This window comes from Phascolarctos cinereus, unplaced genomic scaffold (genome assembly GCF_003287225.1).
Source record: "Phascolarctos cinereus isolate Bilbo 61053 unplaced genomic scaffold, phaCin_HiC Scaffold_4;HRSCAF=312, whole genome shotgun sequence".
Classification (NCBI taxonomy): Eukaryota; Metazoa; Chordata; class Mammalia; order Diprotodontia; family Phascolarctidae; genus Phascolarctos; species Phascolarctos cinereus.
In genome coordinates this window covers 722,295,455-722,310,828 of record NW_027555847.1, presented here as the reverse complement: position 1 = coordinate 722,310,828, position 15,374 = coordinate 722,295,455, and the positions used below count along the sequence as shown (strand labels likewise).

The 15,374-nt window shown below is 56.0% G+C and overlaps 1 protein-coding gene across 2 annotated transcripts in view; it reads right to left on the bottom strand.

Moving 5' to 3' along the window:
- SEPTIN5 (septin 5) overlaps nucleotides 1-15,374 on the bottom strand; it is a 36,848-nt gene that overhangs the window by 6,717 nt on the left and 14,757 nt on the right. The window contains exons 1-5 of one of the 2 annotated variants that reach the window (XM_020996501.2): nucleotides 8,066-8,233; nucleotides 4,212-4,308; nucleotides 3,622-3,708; nucleotides 2,390-2,513; nucleotides 1,148-1,282 (exon numbers count right to left, since the gene is read on the bottom strand). In XM_020996501.2, coding sequence (XP_020852160.1) covers nucleotides 1,148-1,282; nucleotides 2,390-2,513; nucleotides 3,622-3,708; nucleotides 4,212-4,308; nucleotides 8,066-8,152 — 530 coding nt within the window. In that variant the 5' untranslated portion in view covers nucleotides 8,153-8,233. Of the gene's footprint in view, nucleotides 1-1,147; nucleotides 1,283-2,389; nucleotides 2,514-3,621; nucleotides 3,709-4,211; nucleotides 4,309-8,065; nucleotides 8,234-15,374 lie in introns of those variants that run through there. The other variant, XM_020996503.2, reaches the window with a different exon arrangement.

Sequence of the window (15,374 nt, the reverse complement as noted above, 5' to 3'; positions counted from 1 at the left end):
CACATTCATTCATTCAGAAGGAAGTAGCAAAGAGAGAAATCTTGGTTTGAAGTCTAGAAAACCCTCTGGCAGTCTGAGCTGTCTCAAAGTGACTGGGGCTCGAGGAGAGGGAGTGAGCTCCTGCTCCCTGGAGCCCTCACCCGAGGCTGGGGCAGCCCTCATCAGGTGCAGTAGCAAGGGCATTCTTGGTCAGTCAATCTCCGAGTACCCAGAGTTCTGATTAGCCACAGAGCGGCCAGGGGCCTCACACGAGGATTTCTCCCTGCCTCAGAAGCCCCCAGGCCCCCAGTCATTCCCTCCTCGTTCCACCAATTGCTCAAAAGACCTTTACCTCTCCTCCAGGGAGTCCCAACAAGGTCCCCTGGACCCCTGGGGAGGGAGGTGGGCTGGGGCTAGCAGGGCAGTCCTACAGGACACACGGGACAAGCCTAGGGGCTGGGGGGCCCTCTAGTGGGGATGGGGGCACATCCCAGGAATTAGAACCCAAAGGATGAGGGCAGAGATTCAGAACTGCAAAGGGCCCTAGGCGTCATCCAGACCGACCTGCTCCTCTTTGTCCTCCCTTCTTTCTTTTTAAGCACAAAGACCTTTTCATTCTTTTTTCTCCCAGTTCCAAACTCTCTCCCCAACCCCCTTCCCATTAGAAGAATCAAAACCTACCACAAATACGTGTTTATAACAAGCACATTTCTACTTTAGCCAAGTTCCAAAAAGACAAGTGATGGGGCAACCAGGTGGTGCAGTGGATAGAGCACGGGCCCTGGAGTCAGGAGGACCCGAGTTCAAATCCAGCCCCAGGCACATAACACTCACTAGCTGTGTAACCCTGGACAAGTCACTTAACCCTGATTGCCTCACCAAAAAAAAAAAAAAAAGACAAGAGAAAGACAGAAAGCCAAAAGTTGACTTCTGTCCACCCTCTGAGTCCATCAGCTCTCTGGCTGGAAGCGGGTCTGTGGAATGGTGGTACAAGGAGGACACTGAGGCTGCGGAAGGGAGGCGGCCTCAGTCACACAGCCAGCGAGGGGAGAAGCGGGATCTGAACCCAGGTCACCCTGACTCCACGTCTTCCTTTTTCCTTTTCGGTTCCCTCCCCGCCCAGTGTGCCGTTCCCCCCACACACACACCCCACACCATGCTTACCCACCCGTGCCCGAAGGGAGAGATGAAGTAGAGGCAGCAGTGGACTCGGTTGTCCTGAATGTTCTTGCGATTCAGGCCGCTCTCGTCCCGGAAGTACTGCTCAAACTGCTGGTCCACGTAGTCTGTGATGGGCTTCCAGCTGGGGGGGCCAAGGTATCCCCTAAGCAGGGCCCCCCCCGGCAGCTCCCCACCCCCTGCCCCCCAGAGCTAGCAGGGGCCTTCTGAGTCACCAAGTGCAATTCTTTCATTTTACAGGAGAGGAAACTGAGGCCCAGAAGGACAAAGACTGGTCTGAGGCCACACAATTCATAAACGGCAGAGCCACATTTCACCCCATGGTCCTCTTGTCCCAAATTCAGGGCTCTCTCCACTTGACCACAGTGCTGAGACCAGAGCTCTCCTTAGCATGACTTGGGATCTTCCCAATGGACACAGAGGGGATTGGACCCTGGCCAGACTTGCCTCCTCCCCCACATACATGCACCCCCTGTCCATTTGTTTTGCTCCCCCCCACCCCGAGAGGAAATCTTTCTCTTGGGAAAGTCAGGTCTGGAGGTCTCTGTCTCTCATCTGACCTAGTCCATGGGATTTAGGACGGACCTTCGAGGTCTGAGGATCACAGATGTGGGGCTAGAAGGGACCTCAGAGTCCAAAGCCTTCATCTTACAGATGAGGAAACTGAGGGTCCAGGGAGAGGCAAGGACTTTCCCAAGGTCACACAGCTGGGATTCGAACGCAGACTCTTTCTACTGTCTCACACGTGCCAATGCTCTAGAGATGCTGGGGATCAGACCTCCACCACGGAGTTACATCCCCACCACAATCCAGTGAGTCCCATCCAAGCGCCATGACTTGCCCACAGTCAAAGGGCAGTACAGTGCAGAGACAGGATTTGAACCCGTGGCCTCCGACTCCAGGGCTCTTTTCACTAATAACGACACCAATAATAATAGGAACTAGCATTTCTGTCTACTTCAAGGCTTGAAAAGTGCTTCACAAAGACAATCGCATGGGACCCTGAGAACAACCAGCAGGCAGGTGCTGTTGTGATCCCCATTTTACAGATGAGGAAACTGAGGCAGATAGAGGTCCATAGCTGGGAAACGTCTGAGGCGGGATTTGAACTCAGGGCTCCTGACTCAGGGCCCCAACCTCTATGTGCTACTCGGCTGAGCAGCCTCCAGCCCACTGCTGCTCCATCATCCCCACGTTCCCCCCCCCGCCCACCCAAGGGCCCAGCACTCACCACTGGGTGTTATTAACAGCGTCCCCGAAGCCTGGTGTGTCCACAATGGTCAGCTTTAGCTTCACACCCTTCTCCTCGATGTCCACTGTGTGCTTCAGGATCTCGACTGTCTGATTGATTCTCTCTGAGAAAGCCAAAGGCCTGTGGTCACGGAGTGGCCAGGCTGGGAGGCAGTGCCATACAAGGGGCCGCTGAAGACACTGGGATGGCCTCTGCCGGTGAAGGGCGGGCTCAGGGGTGCCTTCGGACCTTGCTGAGGTTCCCAAAAGCCCATCCCACAGAAACGGCTCTCTGGGGCTTCCTGTCCAGCCTGCACTAACCAGCACACACCATGGACGCCCCCAACCTTGGCCTGCAGACCTCCAATGATGGGGAACTCCCTCCCTCCTTTGGCTGCCCATTTCGCTTTGGGCTGGCTCTAACCCTCCTCTTCCTGCCTGGTCCAGAGGGCAGAGCCAGCGGCAAGCTGGGGGCCCATGTGGTTGTAGAGAGAGAATGTTCAGCTGGATATAAGGAAACTCTTCCTACCAGGGTGGTCTCAAACTGAAATGGGCTCAGGGGCAGCTAGGTGGCCCAGTGGATACAGCACTGGCCCTGAAGTCAGGAGGACCTGAGTTCACATCTGGCCTCAGACCAAACACTTGACACTTACTAGCTGTGTCACCCTGGGCAAGTCACTTAACCCCAATTGCCATACATACATACATACAAAAAACTGAAATGGGCTGCCTTCCCTTGGAGGTCTTCCGACCTCCCTGGCTGATGACTATTTATTGCCTGGGACTGCGGGGAAAGGATTTTGGGTCAGGTCTGGGGCTGAGGGGGGTCTTTGAAGATTTCACTCTCAGGGACCCAGGCCCCAGGCTCTTCTGTAGAGACTCGAGAGGGCGGGAAGTTCCCCTGGCCAAAGGGATCCAGTTAACACTCCTTCTGCCTGCGGGGCTGATCTCACCCACTTGCCCCCCTGTACACATTGGCCCAGAGAGGAGAAAGTCACTTGCCAGAGGACAGGGATCAGGGAGAGGGCCAGGCTGGACTGCGGGCCCCTGACTCAGTGACTCTGCTCCCTCCTCTCCCTCAGTTTCCCCATCTGCAAAACAGCTACTCCCTAAGGTCACTTCTACATCTGGCATCTATGAGCTAATGTCCTTCTAGCTTTGGTGTTGAGGATGCTGAGTCTGGGGGGAGCGACTCTGGGGCGCAGGGGGGGTCCTCTGGAAGCTGCCACTCACCCTCGGCATTGAGAAGCTTCCGGTCCTTGTAGAGGTCTGTCAGGAACAGGCTGTTCACCAGGGTCGACTTGCCCAGGCCCGACTCCCCTAATGCACATTATGGAGCCCCCAGTTACAAAGGGAGGGAGGCTGCTGCAGGGTACTGAGGCCTAGCTGGGGCCTAAAGGGATGGACCGAGGCAGGAGCCTGCCCAGAGATGCCCAAGGGGATGGAGGTCGGTGGCCCACCTGTGATCTCTCTGGTCCAGGGGACCCTGAATCCCCACCCAGGCATGGTCATAAGCAGAGGTGCGTGGGAGGGAGCATCCCCAGGAACAGGACCAAGATGAATCTGCCAGCCACCGCCCCCCAAAGCCAGAGTGAGCCTCCCAGTCCTGCCCACCGGGGGCCGATACTTTGTATCTTCTTCCTAGGCGGCTCGGTCCTCTCTGCCCACCCCCCCACACCCACTAGTCAGGCTTGCCAAGGCTGGGCTGGCTTCCCACCTCAGGAGCCAGGGCATAAGAAACACTTCAGAATTCTAAGGTGGATGCGTTGCGTTCCCCAATGAGGCGCCACCCCCAGAATCCAGCCACACTGGGCAGTGCTCACCAGCCACCATGAGCGTGAAGTCGAATCCCTTCTTTACAGACTTGCGATGAACCTGGTTGGGTAGTGTGGCAAAGCCCACATACTGCTTGTCATGGTCCTGGAGGGAACACAGCAGAGGGGAGCGGTGTGTGAGCGTGCTGGGATCATGCCTTTACATGTGCACACACACGCATGATGTATGTACAGCAAGATATCATGACTGGAACAGCGGGCTCAGAGTCGGCTGGGCCTGGGTTCAAATCCTGACTGCCACCTTCCCACTGGGCGACCCTGGGCAAATCAGGCAACCTCACTGAGACTCAGTTTCCTCATCTGTAAAATAAGGCGAATAACCTCTCCCAGGGTTGCTCTGAGGAACAAATCAGATAAAACTCCAACCAGCTCATGCTTGTGCTGGGTGTCCCAAAAGTCTTGGTGCCGGAGGCAGTCACCTGGAATTATGCAAAGTGGTTTACAGAGAACGTATGAGAAGCCCCGCAAAAACAAACCTTGAATAATGGAACCCTGTAATGCAATTCATTTTACAAACATCTCCTTTAATCCTCCCGACAACCCGGGGATGGAGGTGCTATTAGGATCACCATTCTATAGATGGGGAAACTGAGGCAGACAGTAGTTAAGTGACTTGCCCAGGCTCACACAACTAGTTAGGGTCTAAGGTCAGATTTGAACTCAGCTCTTCCTGACTGTAGGCCCAGGTACACACATTCATTGTGATGCCCCTAACATGGGGTGTCCCCAAAAGTCTTAATGTGTATTTTCAGCTTTAAAAGCACTAGGACTTTTGGGAACCCCACACAAGTGTGAGCTCTACAAGTAGCGAAGAGAGAGTCCGCCATAGAACCAGGATACCCTCAGTTCTTGGCCTGCTTCTGATGAGTTCTGGTTGTGTGACTCTGGACAAGTCATTTTACCGTGTCTCCAATTCTCTAGGCTAAACTGTAGCTGAGGGAGAAAAATCAGTCATCTGTCACACACACAAAGTCCCATAGACAAGGGAAGAGGCTGATACTCTCTGGTCCTCCGCTCTCCCAATCCACACTCTCCTCCTGGTCCTGAGCTCCTATTGGCTGGTGCCCAGCTAGAGCCCCAAGGTAAGGGAGCAGCCAGCAGAAGGGGTTCTTGCCCCTTGTTCGGCTGGGGGGGGGTGGCGTTGGGAGGGCATAGTCCCTGGTCCTGCCCTCAGGGAGCTCCCAGTCTTCAGGAAGACATCTGAGCCCTGCCCAGGGAGACAGTGGAGCCCCAGGGAGCCAGTCCTGCCCTCAAGGAGCTCCCAGTCTGGGAAAAGCCCCCTCTTCCTGAGTCAGAGGGCCCCAGAAGGTGGAGGGGATGGCGGCTGTCCTCAGGAAGCTGGAGCCCAAGGGCAGGGGCATGTACAGACGGACCCCAGAGACCCCAGCTGGGATGGCCACCTAGCATGAGCCCAACCTTGAGCTGAGTGAGGAGTCTGGGAGGTCGCCCACCCCTAGAAGGCAAGAGCGGGGAGAAGCAGCAGCAGCAGCAGCAGCAGAAGCGGCCAGACCTCCACCCCCAAGTCCCTGGCTGCCAAGTGTCCCAGCTCGGGGGAGCAGCTGCCACTCGGCTCTGGTGGGCAGGAGACACTCTGTCCCATCCTCCAGCTCCAACCCTGTGTGGGAGAAGCTGGGACGCAGAGTGATAAATATATATAGAAAGTAGGCCAGCTGTGCCGGCCCCAGCGCAGCCCCCGCCTGCTGTGACGTCCTGGGATTTGGAGGGGGGAAGGCCCACCTGACCTCCTTCCTCGTTGGGGTGGAGCCTTTGGGGGCCGGGAATTGCCCCAATCCCCCCCTGCCATCACTAGAAGCTCATGGGCCCCAAACACGCTAGGCTGTCTGCTGACATTAGCTGGAACAAGTCAGGGTCCCACATGGCGGGCTGAGGACAGGAGACTTGGGTGTTAGAAAGGGCATCCGCTCCCCACCCTCCTGCTGCAGTCAATCGATCGGTTAATCAAAACCATTTATTAAGTGCTTACGAGCCCCGAGCTCTGGGCTAAGGGGGGGCTCTCAACACTCCACCAGGGAAGAGAGGTTAATCCCCTAGACCCCCTTCTCTCTCAGCTCCCAACAGAAGGAGGACAGCAGAGGTAAGCCAAAGGCAGATTCCCTCAGGAGCTCGGAGCCCAGAAGCCCTGGGGCTGGCACTCAGTGGCCTTGTTCCCATAGAGACTGGCACAGACAGAAACCCAGGAGCCCCCGCTGAGGGGGCATACACCCGCTCACACATACAGAGCCACACACTGAGCCTCTCCATCTCTGTCTCTGTCACACACACACACACACACACACACACGTGCACAAGTGCACACGCATACGCATGCACACGTACACGTGAATGCACATGTACACACACATTCAAGGGAACCTCCTAGGTCATGACGACGAGGGCCACAGCTTCACTGAGCCTCAGTTTCCTCATCTGTAAAATGAAGCCAACATGACCCCCGGGGTTGCTGTAAGACTCATACTACCACAACGGCCATAGCTAACATTCTCCGGGCTCTTACGTCACAGCAAGTGTTTTGCATTTAATGAGCAAGCCTCGGGCCCTTCTCCACTCAGAAGCCGAAGTCCTGTTCCCAGCCTCAGGCCTCTTTACAGTCTCCCTGCCTCCAGCCCATCTTCATCCTTCTTATAACTGCTACAATAGCCTTCCTCAGGCATTGGCTTGAGGCTGCCATGACCCCAGACAAAAACATTCAGTGCCTCCCTCTGCCCCGGGACTAAAATGCAAACCTCAGTCTGGCATCGAATATCCTTCATTATCTGACTCCAGTCTCCCTTCCTCCAAGGAAACTGAGCCTCCCCTGCTGGGAGTGGGAACACCATGAATTGGAGGACTGGAAGAAACCTTAGATAAAGATGGAATCTCCCTCCCTTCTCCTTTTACAGAGAAGGAAACCGAGGCCCAGAGGGGTGAAATTTTGCTCGAGGTCACACAGTGAGTTCCAGAGCTGGGATCTGAACCTGGGCCCCCAGCACCACATCCAGCCGGCTTTCCACTGGGACTCATCATTGTATTGACTAGGGCTGGGAGGGACCTTGGAGGCCATGAAGTCCACACATAGCTGGGCAGAGATGGGCTCACCTCTCCCGTCAGTACCCATCCAGAAGCATCCCTGGCCTGGCCCATCCTCCCCTGCTCAGCAAACCCCACACATAGCCCCCTCCACCTCAGGATCCAGGCCTCAGCTCCCAGGGACAGCTTGGGCCAGAGGCAGCAGGACTGGACAACCAAGGCCTGAGGGGGTGCCCCCAGCAGCCCAGGGTGGGAGAGAGGCAGAGGATCACAGCTCCCCATCCTTCCCCCAGCCTCCCGGGGCCTCCGAGCCTGCCCTGCCTCTGTCCTCTCTCCCGGGACCCACTCCTGTCTTCTGATTCCAAGGGGACACACTCACAAACTGAGCCAGGCATACACACAGGATCGTCCCACGTCCCTTCCAGGCCTCAGTTTCCCACTCTGTAAACTGAAAGGCTTGCACTCAATGTTGCCCTGCATTCTACGATCACAGAATGAATGAGGCTTGGAGACGCAGATGTGGTCCCTTTCCCACAGACCTAGAGAGGCTGGGATGGGCACACATGCACACCCCCACTCTCCCATCTACACACGTCCACATATTCTTCTGGCCCAGCCCTGCCCAGACCTGTCCCGTGTCCTGTTACAGGCTTGGGGCAGGGGCACCTCGGAGATTGTGCTCTCCAGCCCCGTCCCTTGACAGACAGGGAGGACACGGCGGTGATTTAGACCCACTGCTGCCCGGCTCCATCTCTGCCCTGACCGCCAGGCTCCTCCCTGCGGGCCTCACTGACCCCACGGCCAGGACTGAGTACCTTCAGTTTGGGCAGCCTCCTCTGGGCCTGGGTCCGAGGTGACAGCAGTTGCTCAGCCAGGTGGTCCTGGAGAACCAGGGTGTCCATGCCTGCCGGCAGCTCTGACAGGCTCACAGCCCCGCTCAGCCACGCTCGCTCCTTCCCTGGCTGGCTGCCTGGCTCCCCAACTCCCTCCCATGTGCTCCCCCTCCCACCTGACAGCTGGGAGCTGGCTTTCAGGCTGCCTATCTCTCCCACCCCCACACCCGAGTGAGCCTGCTGGATGTGGGACAGCCAGGGCCCTGGGAGCAGGCTGCAGCACACGCCCAGCCCCTGACCCGGCCTTGGGCAGGTCTGTTCTGCTGGCAGAGGACGCAGCTGGGAAAAGCAGTGATTGTGGACTGGGAGACGGGACCGCAAGCCCAGCTCTGCTCTTACCAGCCATGTACTCTTGGGCAAGCCCCTGCCCCTCTCTCTGCTTCAGTTTCCTCATCTGTAAAATGGGGGGAGGGGTGGACTCAATGGCCTTCTCTAAATCAAAGCCCCAATAACCCGCAACTTTACTCTGGAACCACCCAGTGTGGTATGACAGGAAAATATTGATTGGCTCCAGAGGCCCCGAGTTCAGATCCTGCCTCTCCACTTAGATGACCTCACAGGGCCCCAGGTGAGCCTAATCTTGCCCATCCTTCAAAGACCACCTCATGTCCTCCCTGCTTCTTACCTCTCTGCAGCCTGGCTCCCTACCTCACCATCCCACCCAAATGTCCTCTCCAGAGGTCAGTGATGCTTCATCACCAAATCCCTTTTCTCAATGCTCATTCTCCTTGACCTGCAGCCTTTGTAAGCATTGGTCCCCTTCTCCTCCGTACTGTCTTCTCTCTAGGCCTTCAGGACACCTCTCTCTCCTCTGTCTCTGTATGTCTCTCTCTGTGTGTCTGTTTCTGTATGTGTCTCTCTATCTCTGTATGTCTGTCTCTGTATGTGTGTGTGTGTCTCTGTCAGTCTCTCCTCTCTCTCTCTCTCTCCCCCTCTCCCCCTCTGCTCTCCTCCTACTGCTCTGACCTCTCCTTCTCTGTCTCCAAGTCACGCTATGCCTCAAAGCTCTGGCCCTCTTTCTCCCTTAACGCCATTTTGCTCAGTGATCTCATCAGCTCCCACAGATTCGATCAATATCTCTCTGCTGTGAGTCTTGGATGCGGCCCTAACCTCTCTCTCAACCTCCAGACCCATTTTCCAGCTACCTATTGGACATCTCCAGTAGATGCCTTAAATTCAACACAACCAGAACTGGACTCGATGTCTTTCCCCCAAACACCCCCCCGCCCCCCCCGAACTTTTCCATTATCGTCCAGGTGCCGCCTCCTCCCATCCCTCCTCTCCCATCCTGGCACCATCCTGGGCTCCTCATTCTCACCCCCCACGTTCAAGCTGTTGCCAGGTCTGTCAATTTTCCCCGTGCAGCACTTTGTGACGACACCCCCTCCTTTCCTGTGCTGAAGGCGCATCGTATCACGCCTGGACATGGCAGTGGCTGCCGGGGGGTCTGCCTGCCTCCAGTCACCCCCCCTCCCACCCACGGCCCTCTCCCTACTCAGTAAACTGCACTGGCACTAAACATGACATCCTGTCTGGCCCTGGAAACTCCACCTCCCCTTCTCACCCCTCCGGCCCCCTGCATGTCCATCCTCCTCTGTCCAGGGACACGGCCTCCTGGTTGCTCCTCATCTCCCGGCTCCAGACGTCTCTGGCTGTGTCCCGGGCCTAAAACATGACCCCCTCCTCATCTGGGCCTCCCAGCTTCCTTCAAAGTCCACCTTTTACGGAAAGCTTATCCTGATCTCTGGTGATCCCAGGGCCTCCCCCTGCAGATCGAGTCCGTATGCCCTGTCTGGGACCTGGGGGCACAGCCATTTACACGCTGTCTTCCTCATCGGCCTGGGAGCTCCCAGGGGCAGGGCCCATCTTCCCTTTCTTCACATGCCTGGCACTTAGCACAGCGCCAGCATACAACAGGCACTTAATAAATGCTGGTTGACTCTATGCCTCTCCACTTCCTCCCCATCCTTTAAGATCTGGCTCAAGCTGAGCCTTCGTCATGATTACTGTCCTGCAGGGACTTCTCCCTTTTCTCTGAGCCCTTGTAGACATCAAAGGCCATCCCACACCTTCCCCAACACTTCTCTTCTGGTATGGGGGGGCTCTTGTTCTCTGCTCAGTTCAAGATTGGGAGCTCCTCGAGGGCAGAGAGAATATGGTCATTCTTGGCTTTGAAATTCCATGTTATAAAGCCCCTCCCAGCCCTGACATCCCCTGTTCTAAGGCCCCTCCCAGCTGACATTCCAGATTCTAATGTCTAAGGTCACTTCAGGGCTAACACTTAGTGTTCTAGGGTCTCTCTCGATGCTTTCCTGGGGGTGGACAGGGGAAAAGCTCAGCTCTGGGGGGGTAGGATGGGATCCTCTCCTGCGGCGCCAGGTTTGGGCCCCACTTTGGGCTCCCTGCACATCAGGCTGCCTGACCAGCATTCCAGCCTCAGGAAAGGCTGTGTAATTGGCTCCTGGGGCCTCTCCCTCTTGCTCAGGAGGGCTCAGTGTCCAGCTGCCCCAGAGGTCAGTAAGACAGGACCCCCAGGGGAAGGGTCCAGGTTCTGTCCTGCCTACCCGCCTTGCTGCCCCCCTCCTGGGCACTCAGCTCTGTGGCTCCTCTTCCCATCCTGCCCACATCCTCTATTAATGATCCTAGCCCAGCTGCTCCCCTCCCCATTGCCTCCCACCACTAGGGGTTGCTAGGAAACCATGTTACCCCAGCAACCTAGGAAGAAGGGATGAGGACCGAGTCCCCCTGAAAGACTGAAAACATCCCAGGCCTTCTTCTCCCCGGGCAGGCACAGGGGGAGGCCACAAGACATGGAGACCAGAGAGGGATGCCCGGGGCAGGAGCTGACAGGAGTCCACCTGATACACCAGGAGCCAGAGCTGGAGCCAGGTCACCAGGTGCTGGGGGATGGGGCTTGGGGGTCCCTCGGTTGGGGGGTCGAGGGGATGGGTAGCGGAAAGGGCCGGCCTCCAGTAGCCCGAGGACCTGGTGTCTGCTCCTGTCCCTGACACTAATGAATGCTGTGTGACCTTGGGGGAGCCCCTTCCCTTCTCTGGGTATCAGTTTGCTCTGTAAAATAAGGGAACTGGGCTGAAGAATGCCTGCGGTGCCTTCCAGGTCTGAAAGTTAGTGTTCTGAGGTTCTGTCTGACTAACTCAGGAGGGAGAGCAAGCAGGGGGGACTGGTCGTCCCTGGGGAAGCAGGGAGTACAGGGGAGAAGGGGGCACAGTCTTGCAGAAAGGGCGCTGGACTCGGCAGGAGGGGAGCCGACCGTGAAGGCCAGCTCTTTGCTGCCCACGTCACTGGGGCCAGAGGCTGCCCTCCTTCCTGGCCCCGGTTTTCTTCCCTGAAAAGGAGGAGCCAAGTGGCCACTATTCTGACAAGGGCTTCCCAGCTCATAAAGTGATTTCCAAGCAGCCATGAGGTACATGTTGACAAACCCACTCACCAGATGAGAAAGCTGAGGCTCAGAGAGGTTAACTGACTTTCCCAAGGTCACACAGCTAGGAAATGTTGGAGCTGGGATTGGAAGTTAATTCTCTCCTGATTCCAAATCCAGCCCAGCTCAATCGACATGACCAGCCTTGAATCTTAATGCGCCGAGCACTCCAATCTGTTCTGGGGTGGGGTGAGGTAGGGCGCCCCAGTTAGCAAGGATCTTGGGCAGCCCAGAGCTGAGATCCCACCACCTACTTGGGGTATGTCATGGCGGGGAAACAGAGGCAGGCCCCTTCTCCCCCTCTCCTGCTCTATGGGCTAGCCCTGTCCACTCGCTAACCTCTGCCAGGGAAGGACCCACAGGGAAGGAACTAAGTGACCGAGAAGTTCAGGGGACCAAGGGGATGAAGAGTAAAATGGCGCCACTCCCTAGCTCTGGCCACATCAGGGCCTCAAGGAGGGAGAAGTCCAGCCCAAGCTAGAAGCTGGAAGAGGGGGTCTGGTCTCAGTAAGCCATTCAGAGGGGATTTACAGGTCACCTAGCTCAATCTCTGCTTTTTTCAGAAGAGGAAACTGAGGCATGAGGAGCTGGTCAAAGTAGGAAGGTGAAATACCAGGAGGTAGTGATGCTGGGGAAACAAGGTTTGGATTCAAATCCAGCCTCAAACACTAACCAGCTGTCGCTTACCTCAGTTTCCTCATCTGTAAAATGGGTATAACACTATGGGGATAATCTACCTCCCAAGACTGTTGTGAGGATTAAATAAGTTAACACACGTAAGCACTTTGCAAACCTTAAAGTATAATTACTAGCTACTGTTATTATTATTATTATTATTATTATTATTATTAAAATTGTCTACTACAGAATGGGCAGGAGATAAGAAGGGACCATCTCCTCCATCTCTGTCATTTCAGAAAGACGAAAACTTTGCTAGAGGAAAAGAGGCTTGCCTATGGTCATAGAGGTCGTGGGAAGGACAGAAGTAGAATTCAGGACTCTGGGATTCAGAGCCATTCTAAGCATTTCATTTGGACCCAAGAAGACTTGAGTTTGAATTCCAGTTCTATGACTGATTACATCACCTATGTGACCTCGAGCAGGTCGTTTCCTTTGTCTTGGCCTCAGTTTCCCCAGCTATAAAATGAGAGGAGGACCAGAGCACGGCTAAAACCGTTTCTGGCGTGAGATCCAGTGAGGGAGGTTCTGTGACACCCACGAGAGCCTGGATTTGAACCCAGAGCTTCTAAGTCCTTTTAAGGAAAGAGACCTGGGCTGGGAGTCAGGCCCCGTGGGTAGCAGTTGTGGTGCTGATTCCTGGGTGGCCCCCATCCTTCGCAGGGCCAGAGGCAGAGGCTTTTTTTCCCCCAGGGGGCTAATTCGGGCCATGCTGTGGCAATACTGCCTTCTGCCACCAGGGGGTGGCATAGGACCACAGATGGGCCAACCTCCTTCTGGTCTCACTTGTTCTGGAGACAGCCCTGGAAATGGAATGTGTGTGTGTGTGTGTGTTGTGTGTGTGTGTGTGTGTGTGCGCGCGCGTGTGCGCGCGCACCCGCATGTGAATGAGTATATGTGTGTATGCATGTGTGAGCGTGTATCGGTGTGCACGTGTGTGCATGTATGCAAATGTGTGCATACATGTGTGTGCAGGTGCATTGCGTATGTCTTGTATGTGTGTACACGTGTGTATGTAGGTGAGTGTGTGCATTATGTGTATACATGTGTGTGCGTGCATGTGTATGTGTGTGTGCGTGTACATATGAATGTGTATAAGTGTGTGCACAGTGTGTATGTAGGCGAGTGTGTGCATTGTGTGAATACATGTGTATGTGTGCATGCACGTGTGCATGTGCGTGTGCGTTTGAATGTCTGTGTATAAGTATGTATGTATGCGAGTGTGTGCATTGTGTGTATATATGTGCACGTGTGTGCATACCTGTGTGTAAAGGCAGGGGCTTTTCTCTGGGACCTAGGGAGACCCTCACAGAGCTGGAAGAGACCTCAGAGACCATCTTGTCCATGCCCCTTATTTTACAGAGGCAGAAACTGAGGCCCCGAACAGAGAAGGGCTACTGAGCTAGGGTTCAAACTTAGGCCTTCCTGATTCCAGATGCTGCAGCCTTCTTTGCCTTGTACCCCATGACCCCCAGTACGTGAGGGAGGGAGGAGGGGGAGCAGCAATGGGGGAGGGGCAGCCTCGGACCAAACCGCAGCTTGATGGCTCCTGGGTGATGGAAGAGGACCCCTAGGCCTGGAGACACCCTCTCCCCAACACCCAACTGCAAATGGATGCTAATTCTACTGGAGTTTCTATCCCCTGGAGCACGAGCAGGGAACCCACAGCCTCAAGGCCACACATGGTCTTATAGGTCCTTGGGTGCCGCCTTTTGACCGAGTCCAAATTTTACCGAACAAATCCTTTTATTCAGGGGATTTGTTCTGTGCGGTTTGGATTCAGTTAAAGGGCCGCACTTGAGGACCTAGAGGGCCACATGTGGCCTTGAGGCTGCAATTTCCCTATTCCTACCTAGAGGGACTAGAAATTCCCTGAGACTCTGGGTTCAAGGACACCCCATTGTTGGGAGGAGGAAAGGGCAGAGAATGTGGAAGCCTCTAAAACAGTCAAGTGCATGGGGAAAGAGGCCTGGGGAAAGAGCCAGGACGTCTGGATTCTAAGCCCAGCTCTGACACTAACTCCTAGGGCACTCTCACTGACCCTTTCTAGCCTCAGAACCCTCTCTGAAATGGAAATGTTGGAGATGATCTACAAGGCCCCCTCCGGCTCTGACATTCCCTGTTCCAAGCCCCCTCCAGCTCTGGCATTCCCTGTTCCAAACTCCCTCTAGCTCTGGCATTCCCCGTTCTTAAGGGCCCTCCCATCGCTGACAGCCTGCTTTCTGCTCTAGTAACAATTCCTTTGTAGCTCAGACAATTCATGTTCCAAGTTCTCTTTCAATTGTACCCCACTGGGCCTCTCTTGGGCCCACCTTCCTCTTCTCCTCCTCCTCCCACCCTCGCCCCTTCCCCACAGGGCCCAGGTCCTCTGTTCCCACTCCCCCTATTAGCAGCCCTTCCCCTTGGCCTTGGCCTAGACCTTGGACACAAGACCAGCTGCAGTCAGGTTTAGGCAGCCTAGATGGGCCAGGAAGGACAGGGAAGGGAGACCGGGGTGGGATGAGGCTGGGGTGCGGGCAGGGGAGGGGCAGGGGGGAAAGGGGGGAGGGTTGACCACACTCTCCCAGCCCCCGCCTCCCCAGACACTGCGCTGGGCTCCAGACCCGACGGAAACTTCCTCTGGAAACAGTCACAGACTGGGCGACGTCTCAGAAGCCGCGGCCACCCCCCCTCCCTCCCCCCACCCCCAGAGCCACGAACGCCCTTGGCCACAGTGTCCAGAGGCAGGGGGAAGTGGGGGGGGCGGTGCTGGGAAGGAGGCCCTGGCCTCCGCCCAGCTCCCCTGTTTACACAGGGCCTGTGGGGGAATGGGGAGGGGGATGGCCAAGAAGAAAGATCCATTGAGTGGCGCCCCCAACCCCCGCCCCGATTTTCCGTGCCCCGGGCCTGAGTGGGCTCTGAACAGGGGCCGTCTGTTCCCTGAGTCTGAGCCCAGGTGGCCTCCTGGCTGGGGGTGCGCCAAGCAGGGAGAGGTTTTGGGGGCTGGGGAACGGGAGACAAGGCATCTCTCATGACTCCAACAGCACCCCTCCACATTTAGAGTGTTCCCTTGAAAGGTGGGAGCTAAGGGTCCATTTTGCACTTAGGGGATACTAAGGCTTAGCTGGGCAGGGC